This window comes from Aythya ferina, assembly GCF_964211825.1.
Source record: "Aythya ferina genome assembly, chromosome: 1".
Classification (NCBI taxonomy): domain Eukaryota; kingdom Metazoa; phylum Chordata; class Aves; order Anseriformes; family Anatidae; genus Aythya; species Aythya ferina.
The window spans coordinates 119,451,836-119,467,804 of NC_140296.1; the positions used below are offsets into that span (position 1 = coordinate 119,451,836).

The 15,969-nt window shown below is 41.6% G+C and overlaps 2 protein-coding genes across 9 annotated transcripts in view; one reads left to right on the top strand and one right to left on the bottom strand.

The window, feature by feature from the left end:
- BOC (BOC cell adhesion associated, oncogene regulated) overlaps positions 1–2,900 on the top strand; it is a 40,486-nt gene extending 37,586 nt beyond the window's left edge. For all 6 annotated transcript variants that reach the window (XM_084506495.1, XM_084506491.1, XM_084506492.1 and 3 more), the window contains 4 exons: positions 74–297; positions 854–933; positions 1,438–1,631; positions 2,209–2,900. In XM_084506495.1, coding sequence (XP_084362621.1) covers positions 74–297; positions 854–933; positions 1,438–1,631; positions 2,209–2,393 — 683 coding nt within the window. In that variant the 3' untranslated portion in view covers positions 2,394–2,900. The remainder of the gene's footprint in view (positions 1–73; positions 298–853; positions 934–1,437; positions 1,632–2,208) is intronic.
- Positions 2,901–4,231: 1,331 nt separating this feature from the next.
- The window catches only part of CFAP44 (cilia and flagella associated protein 44), a 41,594-nt gene continuing 29,856 nt past the window's right edge, over positions 4,232–15,969 (bottom strand). For all 3 annotated transcript variants that reach the window (XM_084506488.1, XM_084506490.1, XM_084506489.1), the window contains 10 exons: positions 14,575–15,078; positions 13,018–13,221; positions 12,393–12,585; positions 11,316–11,426; positions 9,791–9,921; positions 8,538–8,654; positions 7,403–7,604; positions 6,521–6,681; positions 5,035–5,169; positions 4,232–4,664 (listed from right to left, as the gene is read on the bottom strand). In XM_084506488.1, the coding sequence (XP_084362614.1) occupies positions 4,386–4,664; positions 5,035–5,169; positions 6,521–6,681; positions 7,403–7,604; positions 8,538–8,654; positions 9,791–9,921; positions 11,316–11,426; positions 12,393–12,585; positions 13,018–13,221; positions 14,575–15,078 (2,037 nt within the window). In that variant the 3' untranslated portion in view covers positions 4,232–4,385. The remainder of the gene's footprint in view (positions 4,665–5,034; positions 5,170–6,520; positions 6,682–7,402; positions 7,605–8,537; positions 8,655–9,790; positions 9,922–11,315; positions 11,427–12,392; positions 12,586–13,017; positions 13,222–14,574; positions 15,079–15,969) is intronic.

Below are 15,969 nucleotides of genomic sequence, written 5' to 3' on the forward strand. Positions count from 1 at the left end.
CAGCAGCTCACTTCAAGAAGCTCAGCTCTACCTCTGCTTCTGGCCTCAGAGTTCCTTTTTCTCCCCTCTGCAGAGCAAACCATCGACATGGGCTTCCCGGGAGCTGGGCTGCTGGTATCATCCTGCCAGTACACCATGGTGCCCCTGAGGGCCATCTCTGCTCCTCGTGCCAACGGCCACCCCTACGTCAACGGGCAGCCCTATGCCAACGGGGCGCATCTGAATGGCATCTGCCCCTCTGCTGGAGTGGGCTATGCGAGCACCAAGCCCCGGGACTACAGCCCAGACATGCAGCAGGTACGGCCGCAGCTGCAGTTAACAGCTGATTCGACTTGAGCTGGAGGCCATGGTTGCAGTGGGAGGTTTGTAGCATGCAAAAGTGCCCAAACTGGCTCCTTTCTTACATGCGAGTTCCCCAGAGACCTAGGTTGAGCAGGAAGGTCTCCAAACCACTCATGATGAGGTGGTTTCCTGGGGCAGTGGCTCTTAAAGTACAGAAGAGGCAGTGGGCAAAAGCTACTCTTAATGGAAATGGTTCCTGTTTCTCCTAAACAAAGCTTAGAGGGACTGGCAATGTTGAGGATTCTGTGTGTACATGGTAACATAAAGCAAGGCAGTGCCACCACTGAGACTGTGCATTGGTTATCATGAGCCAGTAATTCAGCAGTAAGCATGAAGTGAGTTTTTCAGAGCAGAACTGAGCTATCTGCTATGGCAAAAGAAACAGTTTTGGCTTTACCTACTAAGCAACAGCTTCACCATTCTGCCCCATGGATCTGGTTCTGCTGGGGATCAGCACCTACCTCTTAATGCTGCTTTGTGGCACCACTGAGATTCTTCTCTCTCATTCCAGTCACACGAGGAGACCAACGCCTTGCTGCAGGCACGAGTGCTGCAAAACGGGAGTGCCCAGCGAGACTACCAACCCTCCAGGTTAGTCCTGGCTGATGGAGGGGGAGGACGGAACGATCCAGTGGGGCCCACCAGAAAATACCTGCTCACAAAAGTTAGCCCTCAGCGTGCTCTCTTGTCTGTCCCGGTTCATTTGGGAAACAAAACTATGCTTCTAAGCAGGAGACTAAAAAGTACAAAGAGAGAAACCAGCATCTGTAGCTGGATGCTGATAAACAGATGCTCAGAATCTGGCTAGTTGCAGGCGCTCTGTCTTGCTGTTCACACTTCAAGTCATTATTTATTCCCCCGCTCCCTGGGAGGCATTACTCCTCCCAGCTCCTGTGACACTCACCAAGTTTTGAATGGTTGATACCAATTTCCATCACCTCATTCCCATCCCACAAGTATATCCCAATTTCCCCTCATTTATGAATGTTTTGTCATTCCATTGATGCAGCTAGCTGCTACATAGATCATCTCTTTCAAGGAGGAAACATCTGTGCATAGTACTAAACTTCTTTCTTTGTCTGTCTGCCTCCTCAGATTGCCCAGTTCCAGACCAGAAGACAGCTCTTTCCTCTACAGCCTCCCAGATGACTCCACTCACCAGCTTCTCCAGCCACAAGACGACTGTCCTCACCTTCAAGAGCACTTCATTGGCCTGCATCATCCAGTGATGGGCAGCAAAGTTGGAGGCCCTAGTTTGGATGCTCGGCGGGATCCGCTGTTCCACCAAGGTCAGTGGGCTGGAAAACTCAGTGCTCATTGGTTTGGGCTGATCTTGAGGGGAAATCTTACCAGAGAGCCTTTCTGATGGCTTTGTTCATGCTCATTTCTATGGTGCAAAGACTTAATAATGTGTAGAGCAGCTTAAAAAAGGCCACACCAGCAGTTGGGGACTGTAAATTGCCTGGGACAGTCATACAGAACAGATTTCTCAGTTCTCTGAGAACATGAAACTGTATGCTGCTGGAAGGACACACACCTACCTGCAGTTGCAGCAGAGGCGCTGTCCATTAGTCCTTCATCTCGCATCTTCCAGACCACCCATCCAGCACCAAGGTCCCTGAAGAATTAAAAGAATCCCTTCCCCTAGGACATGATCCATTGATCCACCCCTTCTGTAGCGTGGATTAAACTCATTGTGTGCAAGCATAGGTTTAAACTCTCACGTAGATAGGCCTTTTGGAATGCAGCTCTTTGTCTTTGATCAGAGCACCTATCCTCATAAAATGGACTGCTGAGAAGAAAGCTACCACAGCACCTCTCATTTCCGCGTACATTTTAAAGATCTCTCGCTCCTCTGTCTTTCAGGAAGCCCTTGCTGCCTAGGCCTAGTGCCAGTTGAAGAGGTAGAAAGACTAGACTGCTGCCAGTCCAGAGGAGACCTCCACCCCCAGAATCCAGTCATCACATCCTTGAGTCAGGACCTACCAGGACATCTGAACAGCAGCCCGCCACCGCTGAGGCCCTTAGAGACTCATTCTCCTACCAGTTAGGGACCAAGCTGCCTTTTGCAAAGACTTATTCTAAAGAGAAAAAGAGAATGGGTATTTATTTTTGTATAACACCCCTATTTATATATTTATGCACTTGTATATAGATGTATATGTGCCTTTTATAATGCTACGGAGACAGAAGGTATCCTCAGCAAGGCAACGGGAGGGCTGAAGGAACAAGGCCACAGCTATCCGTGGCACGGGGCTGTTGGTCAGAGCACAAGACTGAACCAGCAGCACGAGACATCGCAAGACACGGGGCCAAACAGAGCTGCCACCACCGAGATCTAGCACCCTCTTGCAGCGAGGGCTTCACGCAAGATAACGCTACCAGGAAGGTCTTTTCTCCTCGCCCACAGGACGACATGTCCCAGGAACACGCTCCTGCGGGTAGCCTGGAGTTACGCACTCTGCCTAATCAACTTAAACAACCCTTCACATAGACGCCATCTGTAAAGACAAACCCACGCTTTAACACCTAAAATAAAGGCTTAAGTCTTTTCTGGGGCTGGCTGTACACTAAATCCTCCCACAGAATGAACCTACGCTTTTTTTTTTTTTTTTTTTTTCCCTTGCAGGAATATAGCAAACAGGATACCTGGGGAAAGGTGCCATCTCCCTGCAGCTAGAGTTTCCAGTAGGCCAGCCAAGTGAACCTTCTCAATGCTGAACTCAGGAGAAGAGGGACTGCCAGTGCCTGTGCCAGTTAAGTGATGTGAGACCTGTAGGGGGAGCAGAGCTAGAGGAGATTTTAATTCATCTCCAAGGATAGATACATAAAATTTGGGGTGGGCACCCAAATCCCTGACCCCCCAACATCTCTGGGGTTTTGTTGCTTCAGAAACTTCCAGCATCCAGGTTTGGGGATAAGGCTGTTTTCTTTTCCCCCCCCCCCGAGGAAACAAAATGCACAGCACCTTCATAGGGACCACTGAAAAGGCTGCCAGCACGAATGCCTTTCACTGGGTTGTGCTGAAGCCAGCGGGGGCAGTTCTTGTGCCTGGCAAGGATACGGTTGGATCCTGCCTCAAGGTATACCTAACAGAGGAGTAATGACCAGGGAGGGAGTAGGGAAGAGGAGCAAGAGCAGCTGTGGGTTGTTCAAGCTGTTTAATTTAAAAACAGCTACACTTCCAAAACCTCCCTGTACATTGTTAGAAACTTTGCAATGTTCTTACGTTGCAACAAAACCGCTCCACTTTGGAGCTGAAGGAACTCTTCACGGTAAGACAAGGTAAGTGCTATAAATGGTTGCTCACTGTCAGCATCCCAAGTGCCAGAGTTAAAACATTATTTTTATATATATTATATATATATATACATATATAAAAAACTGAAAACAGACAAAGCCTGGCTCTGCTCTCAGTCTGGTCTACTGCTGCAAGCCAGAATTAAAGGCTAACTTCACTGCCCACCTGTTGCTACAGCCTCTTCATGCCAAGTAAGTCTGACACCTGCGCTGTAGTGAGTTTCCCACTTCTGTAGAGCGGGCAGGTCTCTAATTGGCACCATACCCATCTGAGAACGCACTGTAGGCCCAGGGACAAAGGTCTCCTTGCCTTCTCCAACCACACAGCACTTCCCATCTCAAGAAAACTGCTGTTGCTGCTAGGATGTTCAACAAATAATAAGATGCATGCCCAAGACAGACCTCCGTTACCAGTTCTGAGAACACAGGTACCAAAGATAGTTTCAGATGGACAAAACTTTCTCATACCCAGCCTTCCAAAGCCCCTTTTTGTGCTGAGAGCTACGAACAGGCATACACAGCTGCACATGCAATACACATACACAGAGCATCTGTCCAGTGCAGAGCTCTGAATGGATTGATAACACCATTTACTGGTTGCATTTCCCCATTTTTATTCCACATCTGCCACTATAGTCATATTTTGACAGGGAAAACCCTTTACAACTAACCCCCTGCTTAGCCAAAACAATACATTTTGCACTTCTAGGTATTACTACAGCTGCAGTTAAATACATCCATTTTTAAGGGAGACTGGGGCTGTTAGTTACCGTACATGGTGTAAGAACAGGGAAGGGTTCAGAGAGTGTCTCAGAGTCCTGTGGTGATGAAGGCTGTAGAAAGAAGCACCCATCTTTTCTGGCTAGGAGACTGAATTGTTCTCTCACGCATCCATCTTTTCTTCTGAGAAGATTGATTTCTTCCCTTAGGAGGGCAATGTCATGAGCGCCGTGTTTCAGCAGTGACTCCATCCTGGCCTTCTCTTTGATGTCCGTACTTCGGGGGCCCTGAAACTCTGCTCCCTGTAAAGAGAGAAAAAATAGCTCCTATAAAACACTCAAGAATTAAGAGTGGAAACATATTTCCTTTGGGAAAGTGAGGCTTTCCAAGACCCAGGACAGCTTCATGACTATGCCACAGTCCAAACTCTTCCAAAGTCAGATTGATGGACTGTCAACTGAGGCTCAGTCTGACTTATTCCCTAATACTTTGGTCTCAAAGAATACACCTTAACTCATTTGGCTGTTTGCATGTATCAAAGGAATAATTTTGACTTCATGCAAGACATTTTCTAATTAGAAATAACAGGAGTTTGTTTTGGTATCAGAAAGCATCTAAGAAATTACCAGAGAATTTAAAATATGGCCTACTTTAGGGAAATAACAAGCTTACTAGATCATCATTTAGTGAATCCAGCATAGTTTCAAGTTGCTGCTTTTCAAGGCAGAAGCGGTTCAGCTGCTGCAGCTTTCTGGTATTTTCCTTTGTCAGCATCATCAGCTTCTGCTGCAGGTCAAAGGTTCTTTTCTAGAATGATTAAAAAAAAGTTGAACTAGGTTGAGAAAGGATAATCAATGTGAATGAAATAGGGAACAAGTGCTAAGCAGAATATGTCACAGAAAGAGGTAAACAACAAACTGATCCTACATACACCAATGTGATCCCACAATATGTTTAATGCAATATCTTTTTTTTTTTTTTTTTTCCTATTATTGCAAATAACTAAGCATTTTGTTTAAAGCAGTTAGGCAAAAACATGGGAAAGAGAAAACTGTTAGGTACATACTATGCCATATGCATGTGAGGTATTAAGCTGCCTCCTACACCTGCCACAAACCAGCATAAAAGACACAGAAGTCTGGGGCTATGACTTTCCACTTTGAAATCTGGCTCTCGTACCCAAGTCCAGGAGGAGGAGGGGGTTCTTTGCATAGCTACAAACACAAGACAAGCAGGAGAGCAAGGAGCTGCTGGAAATCTGAACACTCTGCCTTCCTGAAAATGTGTCATGCTGTATAAACATGCGAGGAACGGACAGGACAGTTCATTACAAACCAACTTGTGCCCTTCTGGAGTTCATTACAGAAGCCTTAAAACACATCTAGATGTGTGCTGTGTTGAATGACACCAGACTCACTTCCCTAAGGAGCAATGTGTATCCCACATCAAGGCTAACCTCAAAACATGGTAGCGATTTACATGAACAGAAAAAAAAGTAGAAATCATGAAACCTATTACGTACATACATACATTATATATATATATGTATGTATGTATGTATGTATGTATGTATGTATATAAAAAGGATAAAGGTGATGATGCTTTACTGCTCAGGAGGGGTGGGGGAAGATCTCAGTCAAACAATTTAAACAAGACATGATACTTGCTCATAGAGATAGTTTCTGGATCTCTTGAGATCATCACATTTTCTGTTTATTCTCTCCATATTTTTAAAAAGACAATGACAGCACTCTGTAAGGCCAGCATAAGAGCGTTGCCTGTTTGTACTACAGTAGCTGCGCCTTAGGCCTCCCAGACAGGGACAAGCACTTTTCATACTGCACAGTCTAGTGTCTGAGACATAAGCCAGCACTGCCCTGCACTCAAATAGTTTGTCACCAGATGCGATGGGAGGAGGCAGTAGGTACTGAATGCCAGCTGAAAACCAAAGGAAAGCTCTCTGGAAGAACTGAAGGATGCATTTGAGGAAAGTGTTGTTGTTTAAAAAAAATAATAATTAAAAAAAAAAAGTGTTGTCAAGACAATAGGATGAATACATTCACAAAAAATGTTAGTGTAGCTATTCAGCCCCAGCAAATGAAGCCCTAATAGAATAACAGAGTCAAATATATGCCCTCCTCCTATTCCTGCTCCTTACCTCCCACTCTTTGAGTTCCTGGGAGTGCTCATATTCTTTCTGCATTATTTCTACTTCCAATTCTTCCAAGCATATGTTAACAGAGCGTGCTTGAACTGCTTCAAAATCAACCATCCGGCCAAACTTCAGCATCATTATCCGATTGCACTCCTCTTCCAGTTCTAAAAGAGAAGGCATGGCACAAATGGTAGAACTGCTTTCCATTGATTAATAAGAATTTACCTCCAGCTTTCTGTCTAAGCTTGGTGGCATACGCTATAGAATAAATAATTCACACAAAGCTACACAGAAATCACAACAGCATATTGCCATTGGTTCTTGCCCGTGATCACACCTGTGTTGTCACAAAGCCACACTCTCAGCCAGTCCTAGTGAGCCACCTCCACACCACAGACTTCATAAAAGGCTTCAGTGGGCTGGGAGAAGGGGGTTTGGTGGTGGTAGACACCAGGACATCTCTGGGTCTGTTTCCGCATTTTATGTTTGTAAATGTTTTGAATAGAGCTTTTATAGTTCTTATGTTACACAGATAAGGAACTTGCATGAAAAGCTTATGTGGCTTTTCCAAAAGAACTTTTTTCTAGCAGCTCCTGCATAGAGCCAGAAATAGTAATTGTGTGTCCTGATTCCCAGTGTCTCATCTCAGTCAGCTCTCCTTTTACTAAGTTCCCAAATTATTTAACATAGCCTAATGACTCTGCAGTGCTGGAGAACTACCAATACTTCATCAGAACAATCCACCCGATCCCCTCTGGTTTATTTTCTGCAGTAACCAGCTGTGACATTTGGGTGAGAGTAAAGACAGACATCTGCTGAGTGACCCACACCCAGAGAGGGGACAGCATAAGCACTAGAAGGCTGTGTTTGGAGTCTGTTACTCACGGCGAATATTTATCTCCATCTCCTTTTTGTCCTGGATAAGTTGCTTATATTGCTGCTGTGCCTTCTTATACATCTCTCTCTGCATTATTTTTTCATTACGTAGGTCCACAATTCTCTTCTGCAGATACTCTAAGGACTGGTTGGTAAATACCAGGGCTTGGGAGAGGTCACTGGGTATCTCCCCATTAACGAAGTATTCCACCTGTCAGAAGCAGAAATTACCCATAAACAAGGCTAATTTGACTTGTTAAGGGCACCGATGATCACTCTGGACAACAAATGTATAAGAATTTGAAAACTAAGGAATGAGATAATAGTGTGGGCACAGTTCTCATGTTTTGGGCCAGGGAATTACTACCACTCAGCAGCTCAAAGGCCACTTAGACCTGTGATGATTCCCTGTGTACAAAGCTGTCTTCCTTTCTGTAGCACTGGAAATAGAGTAGGGGACTCCCTGTTGAGTGTCTCTGTGCTGCTGAATGAACTGAGACCTGCAGAATTGCATAGACAGAAGAGTGACAGGCTCTGCTTTCTTACCAACATTGTAATGCAGGTAGGGAGAACAAATGGAGAGAGCTGAGTTTGCTTCAGAGGTGTATGAGCCACAAGAGGCAAAAGCCTATGTTTTGTCTCTGAGGACAAGATGCAGCCCAGAGGAAATAACAGTATTGTGTTGAGTTTTCATCTTCATTTTCTACTAATCATCCCTGGGATAACAGCTGCACAGATGGATACATTTTTGCATACAATTCAGCATTCTTGTATTGGGAAAAACTCCCATGACTTTCAGTAGTTTGTTGGTGGTGGTTTTGTTTCTTTGTTTTATTGGTTTTGTTTTCAGGAGAATATCAGCAAACATAGACCTGAAGGAATATTCCATGCCAAACCTATAAAACACTTGAAGGCTGCACACATTTCAGAAACGTGCTGCCCCTACCTGTCCTTACTTGAAGGAAAACAAACCTAGAGGAAATAGTGTTATGAAGTTCAATTAATGACACTGTCACTCCAAGGAGACTATAGTAAATTAGGAAGTAGAAGCTCAAAAAACGAATAACACTACTGTTTAGATATACATAGGCCATTCTGCACCTGTCAAAAGTAAAAGTAATAAACACATGAAATCTTGAATTACCTGATGAAGTTTTAAAGGCACAACTGCGTATAACTCATTAAGTTTCTGCTGCTTTTCCCACTGAAAGGTGTCCAGTTCCCTCTCTGCTGTGTTCAGACTGGCTTCTACTGCTTTTGCCTGCAGAAAGACAAATTGTGGACAGACAAAAACCTTACAGTGCTCAAATACACAAGACAGCAAGGATCTGTGTTAGAGTCCTTGATCTGAAGGAAAAGAAGCATGGAAAGAATGCTCTTTTTTTCCATGTATTATGACAGATGAGTTTCATAGGTTAACATGAGGTTCATCTATGTATTCAAACAAAATTCTATGCTGAATACTTTTGTACACATGTACACTTACATATATCTCCTTACTTGAGAAGCCCTGTATGTATCAAGAGACAGTTTCTTTGTTTAGTGTCCAATACACTTCTAGATCAGAGTCTGCAAGATATTTTTTTATTGTTTTATGCCTGGAAATGCTTATTGATTCTGCATGAGAAAGAAACAATTCAAACTCAAATGTCAGACCCCAGGGTGAATATGTGGCAGCTGGCACTTAGGAAAGCCTTTAAAAAATAAACAAAAAACGTTGTAAGTTAAGCATATTTGCTGGGACATTTTTGAGACACAATAAAAGCAAGCCTTGCATAATGGTATTTTGGCAGAACTCTCCCTCTATCCCAGAAAACCCTTTAAATTAAGATATTTTTGAATTAATATAAATCAAATGTCTTGATGAATGCAGGAGCTCAAAAAAGCTAAAAGGAAAACTTGCACCAAGTGAGTTTATTCAATAATTACTATGACAAAGAGCAGAAGAAAATAACTAAAAGCAAAAGAAACAGATGGAAGGATAGCATTTTTATGGTTTATTTTAGTATGCATGTGTGTTAGGGTGACTCTTTATATTCTCCAACCCCATACACATGCACACGGGATGGGCCAAGCTGCACCAGGCATTGCATCTGAATCAGAGTCTGGTTTCTGCTGCTGCATGTGGTTAGACAGTTGGGAAGAAACTGGACCAAAAACCTGGATCCAGCCCCCTACCAGCTAAGGGCAGACCACCTTGATTGACGCTTTCCAGGAGGATGGGTGACCCATGGTGAGCTGCCTCTTGCCTGGGTGCTAGCATGGTTATCTCTACCCAAACCGAGGCCACGTAAAAGGTTATGATTTCCATTTTAAATCTTAGCCAAAACCAATAGCACAACATTTTCATTGTACTGGAGCCAGCTCATGCCTTCTGAGAAGACAACAGCACCATACCATTTTGACCAAGACGTTATATTTCTTTCTGAGGTTAGCAGCAACTCTCTTCTCCTTCGTTAAAGACTCTTCAATGTCTAACCACTTCTCCCGGAGCTGGATGGTGTTTTGGAAGAGCGCCTTATCACAGTCTGAGAAGAAAAGGGTCAGAGGATAGCTTAGTTTCATTACGACTGTACAGTAGCTACAAGCTTGAGCTACTAGCTTCTCCTAATGTGCAGGTTGCCCAGCATTTCCCATAATAAGACCATTTTCTTGATTCCTTAGAGCTTTGTCAACTTAAATGTTATGGGCCAAATTCCTCCATGAGAGGATAGGTGTCTTGGATGGATCTTTTTTCTTTATATTCAGTCAAGACAGTTTGTTTCCAGAAGTAAGACTAAATGCATCAAATAAGGCTAAATGCATATTAAAGCCAAGTGCTCAAAAGTTAGCCTTTGTAACTAATTCAGTCCCAGTAATTAATACATGTTCCAGTACAATCTTTAGTTACGTGAACATGTAGTTGTTTATCTGTGAATTTCTACCTGGTGCAGCAATTTCAGTCATACTAATTAATTCAGCACTATTAACACAAATTAATTCACATTAAAAAAAAGGCAAGGCAAATTACACTTAAAGACCATATATGGAGAGGCTGATATAATGTCATTTCCCCATTAAATCAGTAATTTGGATTTTTTTTAATAAAAAGTAAAAAATGTTCTATATTTCTTCCCAACGTTTCTCTGAAAAAGGAGATGGACAAGGAGTTAAGAAAGAATTCAATTTATGAAAATGAAAAAATCCAATATGGAAAAAAAAAAAAAAAAAAAAAAAGGTAATTTACTGGTAAATTCTAGCAGGAAAAAAAAAAAAAAAAAAAGCAGTGTTGTTAAGTGGTCACTGATATCTCACTCAAAGATCTTAAAAAAACAAACAAACCATAAAATAGTTAAACTCCTACAAAAGAAAAGAAGAGCTTGCTTGCTTTTACTGAATGAATTAATTAATGAATTAATGAATGAAGAGGATTTTGCAAAGCTCCTACCTTTTCAGATGATTAGAGAAGCCTAGAAACATGCAATTACTGCATAAATCCACGAGGTGGTAACAAAGAGCTTAATTTAACATTATTATAGTGTCCCCACAGATCTTTTCTGAACAGGGATCCAGCTAGGCCTGGCGGCAGGTTTCCAGAGAGCAGCTGCAGCCTCACTCCAGCTCCGCTTCTGTGAGGAGCCTTTTCTCTCCAGAAACACAGCCATGAAATGCTGAATGGTGATTTACATAAAATAATTAATTTTTAGCACTTAGAGAAGTTTTATTTTTCCAAACTTTTTAATTACTGTACCCTCTACTGTCAGCGGTTCCATTATCTTCACTGAGATTTCCTGGGGACAAATACTGCACCCAGGAGGACTGGGCACATTCTGGCCCTTAATGGCATTTATGTGAGGTGAATAATGAAAAATTCCTTTTAAAAATACAATATTGTCCCGAAAGCTCAACAAGTACTCAACCCAACGAAATGATATCTTAGTACTCTTTGGACAAACGGAGACATCAAAGACTTCATCTTCAGATCTAGAATCTTCTTCATCACTCCCCAAGGTGGACTCTTCATCACTCTCCCATTCACTCTCATATTTCTCATCTGGAAGAAAAGGACAGTACTGCTGATTTGCAGAACACCCCTCAAATTCACTAGCTGTGCATTATGTGAATGGGCTGGTGAACACATCCCCAACAATCAACAAAAAAGCACCCATTTTGCATTCATTTGATAATTTAACAGAAAGAAAAAAAAATGTGGAAGAGAGAAATCACCTAGTAGTGCCAAATGCACAAACACATGCAATTTTTTTGAGACTTTCTTCAATTTTTCCTCTCTTTATGTGTGTTAAGAATTTGGAATTTAAACCTTGTTGGTTTACCATTCTTCTACAGAGATTAAACAACCAAGCAAAATGCACAGAAGCACAAAACTGTCACAAAAGCATCACTGTTGATTGCACTTTTTGCTAATCATGTCCCAGTAGAAATCAAAAGCCAAGTCAAAGAGAGGGTGCAAGTGTTTTAGCCCAGTAAGACTGCCTGGCCTTAACAATTAAAACCTAGTCACTAAAATAAATGAAATCCTTTCATAATATGTTTAGTCGTGTGACTAATAGATGATAGCAGATTAGGTCTGTGATCTCTCATTAGTCAATGGACAGATTAAAGGAGAATGTCACGAATATGGCAGACTAATCACTTATCCATAGCTCCCATTGGCACAGCACAGGAAGCAGCTATTTAAAGCTTTGCCTCTTCTTCATACCAATTATCAATCCTCAATATTGACATACAGGAAGTAGGTTGTAGGAGCTGCGATCAGACCAAATATAATCATGTTAGAGGCTGAATTACACCGTTATCATCATTCAGGTTGGCTTCCATAGAACATGGGGTGGTACAGAAACAAAACCCAGGTAGGTGAGTTTTGTTTTTTTTTGTTCTATTTTTTTGAACCGAGTTCAGCATTGGATGTATCTGGGGATCCAGCTAGACTGAGGCACGTTTACTTTACTGCACAGAAGTATGCGCAACAAATCCAAACAATTAGAACAGCATCTCCAACCTGCTTCTCTTTTTACTTTTTTTTCCATGCACTTGATTTTCTTCTTCAGAACCTTGGTCAGAAAACGGGCGAACTTGTTGTTTTCTCCAAGGGATGCTCGGAAGCCGGCATAAAGAGCTTTCTTATGTTCCTGAAGCTTTACAATCTCAGAATTTGTATCCTCCATCAGTGCAAGGTAGCTGTTCACTTTTGACTAAAAACAAAACAAAAAAAACCTTCTTTAGTCAACAGGCACACAACCTTTGAACTTTTATGTAGGTAAGACGTATCAGTGAAGATCTGGAAATGCAAAACTTGACTTTCTCTCTTTGAATTCCTGCTCCGATCAAGCAAAACCCAGAAGTATGTTCTTAAATTAAAGTATATGATTTGTCATTGACTCCAGATCATGAAGAAACTATAAAAATACGACTACTTAGACTGTGAAAAGATTAACTATTGGAAGTTAAAAGCAACCATCCTAGGCTGATCACCAAGAGTTTCTTGCTTTTCCAAATTTAGCACTAGATATTAGATCAGTGCTAAAAGGAAGCAAAGAGAAGCCACCATTTATCTGATGCCTTACTTTCTTTTCAGACCACTCATCAGCAGTATTTTTAAGTCCAGGCACACATGGCCTACATACCTGCGTGGCCTCCTGCTCACTGCGGAGGGTGGTAACACGCCCCTGGAGATCATTCTCAGTTTTCTCAACATCATTCAGGATAAGCAGCTCTTCATACCACGTGATGTAGCGCAGGTCAGCATGCTTCATCTGCACATCCAGCTGCAGTTTCTTGTGCCGCAGGACACGAAGTTCAGCATCAAAGTTTATCACCAGTGCATTGATCTGGAGTGAAAGAGAACTGCAAATGAGGAACGAAGAGAGTATTCGGAGTAGAGTTAAACATGTAAAGCAAGAGAAAGGAGCAGAAGGGAAAAATTCTTTCTGTCAAGTCAACAACTTGCTCATGCTATCCACTAATGATTACTGAAGCACTTAAAAAGACAAAGTTAACTCCAATTATTTCTATACTCTCGGTATAACAACACAAAAATCACCAGGGCTTCACAGGGATTTTTCACTGCATCTGTAGTCTGTAGTACATTTAAGGAGTCCATGTAACAACCCAGACATAGCAATAATTACTGTCTTCTGCCTTGGCACACTTCTCTCAGAATACCTGACAGCTCTTCCCTTAGACATTTACAGTTAAATCAGTACTAGCTGCTGCCATCGTGGCCATATATATATCTATGTGATGGTCATAGCAGCATTTGGATATTCTCTCAAAACCTCCATACACATGAACATAAGGGTATCTGTGTCAGATTAAACCGAAGAGTCAATGACCAACAACAGATATTAGAGAAAAGAAGGTATGAAATGGAGCCAACAACTGAATGGTGATACACCTCTGGCAAGCTCCTCTCTGTACCCTCCTAAACTCTGATTTATGGACATCCAGAGCTTGTAGTACTATGTTTGTATTTAACATCTTGAATAGATTTTTCTTCTTCCAGAGTTTATCAAATTGTAGCTATCCCCACATCCAAAATTGAGTTATTGGTTGCATAGGAACAACAAGCTTTCCATCTCACCATTTCATTTGGTCTCTCTCCTTCTTTTAAGAGCTGATTGCTACTCTCCTTTTCTTATGCTATTCATAATTTTGTCACCTCTGGTACATTCCTTTCAGTAGTCCTTTTTCCAGATCAAGGATGGCTTATAAAGAAGCTTTCTCATGACTTTAAACCTGCCACGTTTAAAATTATTTTTAAGACTACAGTGTCAGGACTAGTCATGTTACTTAAAAGCTTAGAACTTCATGAATCATAGCAAAAAATAAGAATCAGATCTATTGCCTGGACTCAAAAAGTGATGAAGAGAAAAAAAAAATCTAACGTTATTTGCCTTTTTTTTTTTTTTTTGGCTACTGAGCTCATAGTTTCACATAACAATCAATAACAAATTAGAAATCTGATTTTCAATTTATTATAGTTAGCACAGAGGTCACTCTTACAGATTTATACTGATTTACCCTGTAAGTTTGTACTAGATAGCATTTTCCTGAAATTCTGAAAGGCAAGAATATCTGCAGTCCTAAGACAGAAGGAAAGGGGTTCATTTCTGATTGAGATTGTTCAATATGAAAAAACAAACAAACAAACAAACAAAAAAAAAAAACTTCTGATTTCCTACCTTTTTAATCAAGGAATCCTGCAAGTATAGGTTTTTTATCTTCTCCCTCTTTAAAATTTCCAGTTCCATTTCAGTTGGCTCTGCCTTCTCAATCTCAAAAAGCTTTTTCTGCTCTACGACCACAGATGGCGTTATTTTCACTGGGTGTTCTCTTGCAGGCTGTGTCACGGGGCCAGACTCTTTAAGGGAAGAAGGCTTTAGAAAACTACGCCTAGGTGCACCAGATGAGGGAGACTCTTCCAATGGTTCCTGGAACTTTGCCTTGGCCTCCTGCTCCTGTTTGAACTTAAGGAGGATGTCAGTGTCATATTCAAATCTTTTTTCTGGAACCTCATCTGGGTGTAACTGAGGGATCGGGGGAAGAGGGAGATGTTCTGATAAATCCAACGCTGCCTGTATGGATTTCAATTCTTGCACTAAACACTTGATTTCATCAATAACAGAAACCTTGAAATCCCGCAAGGACAAGATCTGTTTGTTCATATTCACTTTCTTCTTATAAATCTGTAAAGAACAAAAAATTTAGTAGGATTTTCCCAGTGATATTTACATAATATGAAGTCTTCCCCAACACAGGTTACGGAAAAGAGGCTTGTCATACTGACCTTCCTTCTTTCCATACTACCTTTCTTTACTGTACCACCTCCACACGCGTGTTTTTAACCAGCTATCTTTCTCTCTCCGTTTTTAAGAACTGTGGAACCACCTCTCTAAATCTTCTTTAAAAGAAAATCTTAGAAGAGTAGAAATGAGGCTTCCCCTCTCTCTCCTGACTTGATTGTCAATTTTCTGCACTGCTTCAACATCTCACGTCAATAAATTCACAAGGACTGTGATAATTAGCTGTGGGTTTTAGAGGATTAGTCATTTGGGCTGTCTCTCATTAAATACAGAGAGCATCTCAGCTTTGATACACAGCTCTCTTCTCAGGCATATTGTACAATTCATATACCAACAAAGAGAAAATTAGATCTCTTTATTTTGTAAAACAAAATTTCCAACCCAAGAGCAAAGGAACTACACCTGAGAAGACCTTTAGCACTCTTAAATGCACAGCTGTACAGAGATCTAGACTTCTTGGACAGTCCTTGAAACAAAGCAGTTATCTCATATAAACACCAAAGACACTGAAGCAGTCCTTCACAAACATAGGTTCTGGAATGCAGATGTGATTCTCGTCAATAAAATAAGTGAAATTGAAGCTGAAATCACAACCACTGCAGACAGTTAGAAATGGAACAAAGTTCTGAATTTTCAAAGTATAGTTGATAGCAGTATTAAAGGCAAGAAAGTAACATCCTTTCAAATGCTTTTGGATTTGATAAAAAGCCACTAGATGTCCAAAACAAATCCTTTCCAGGCCTTCCAGCAATCTGGAGTGCCAAAGTCAACTCA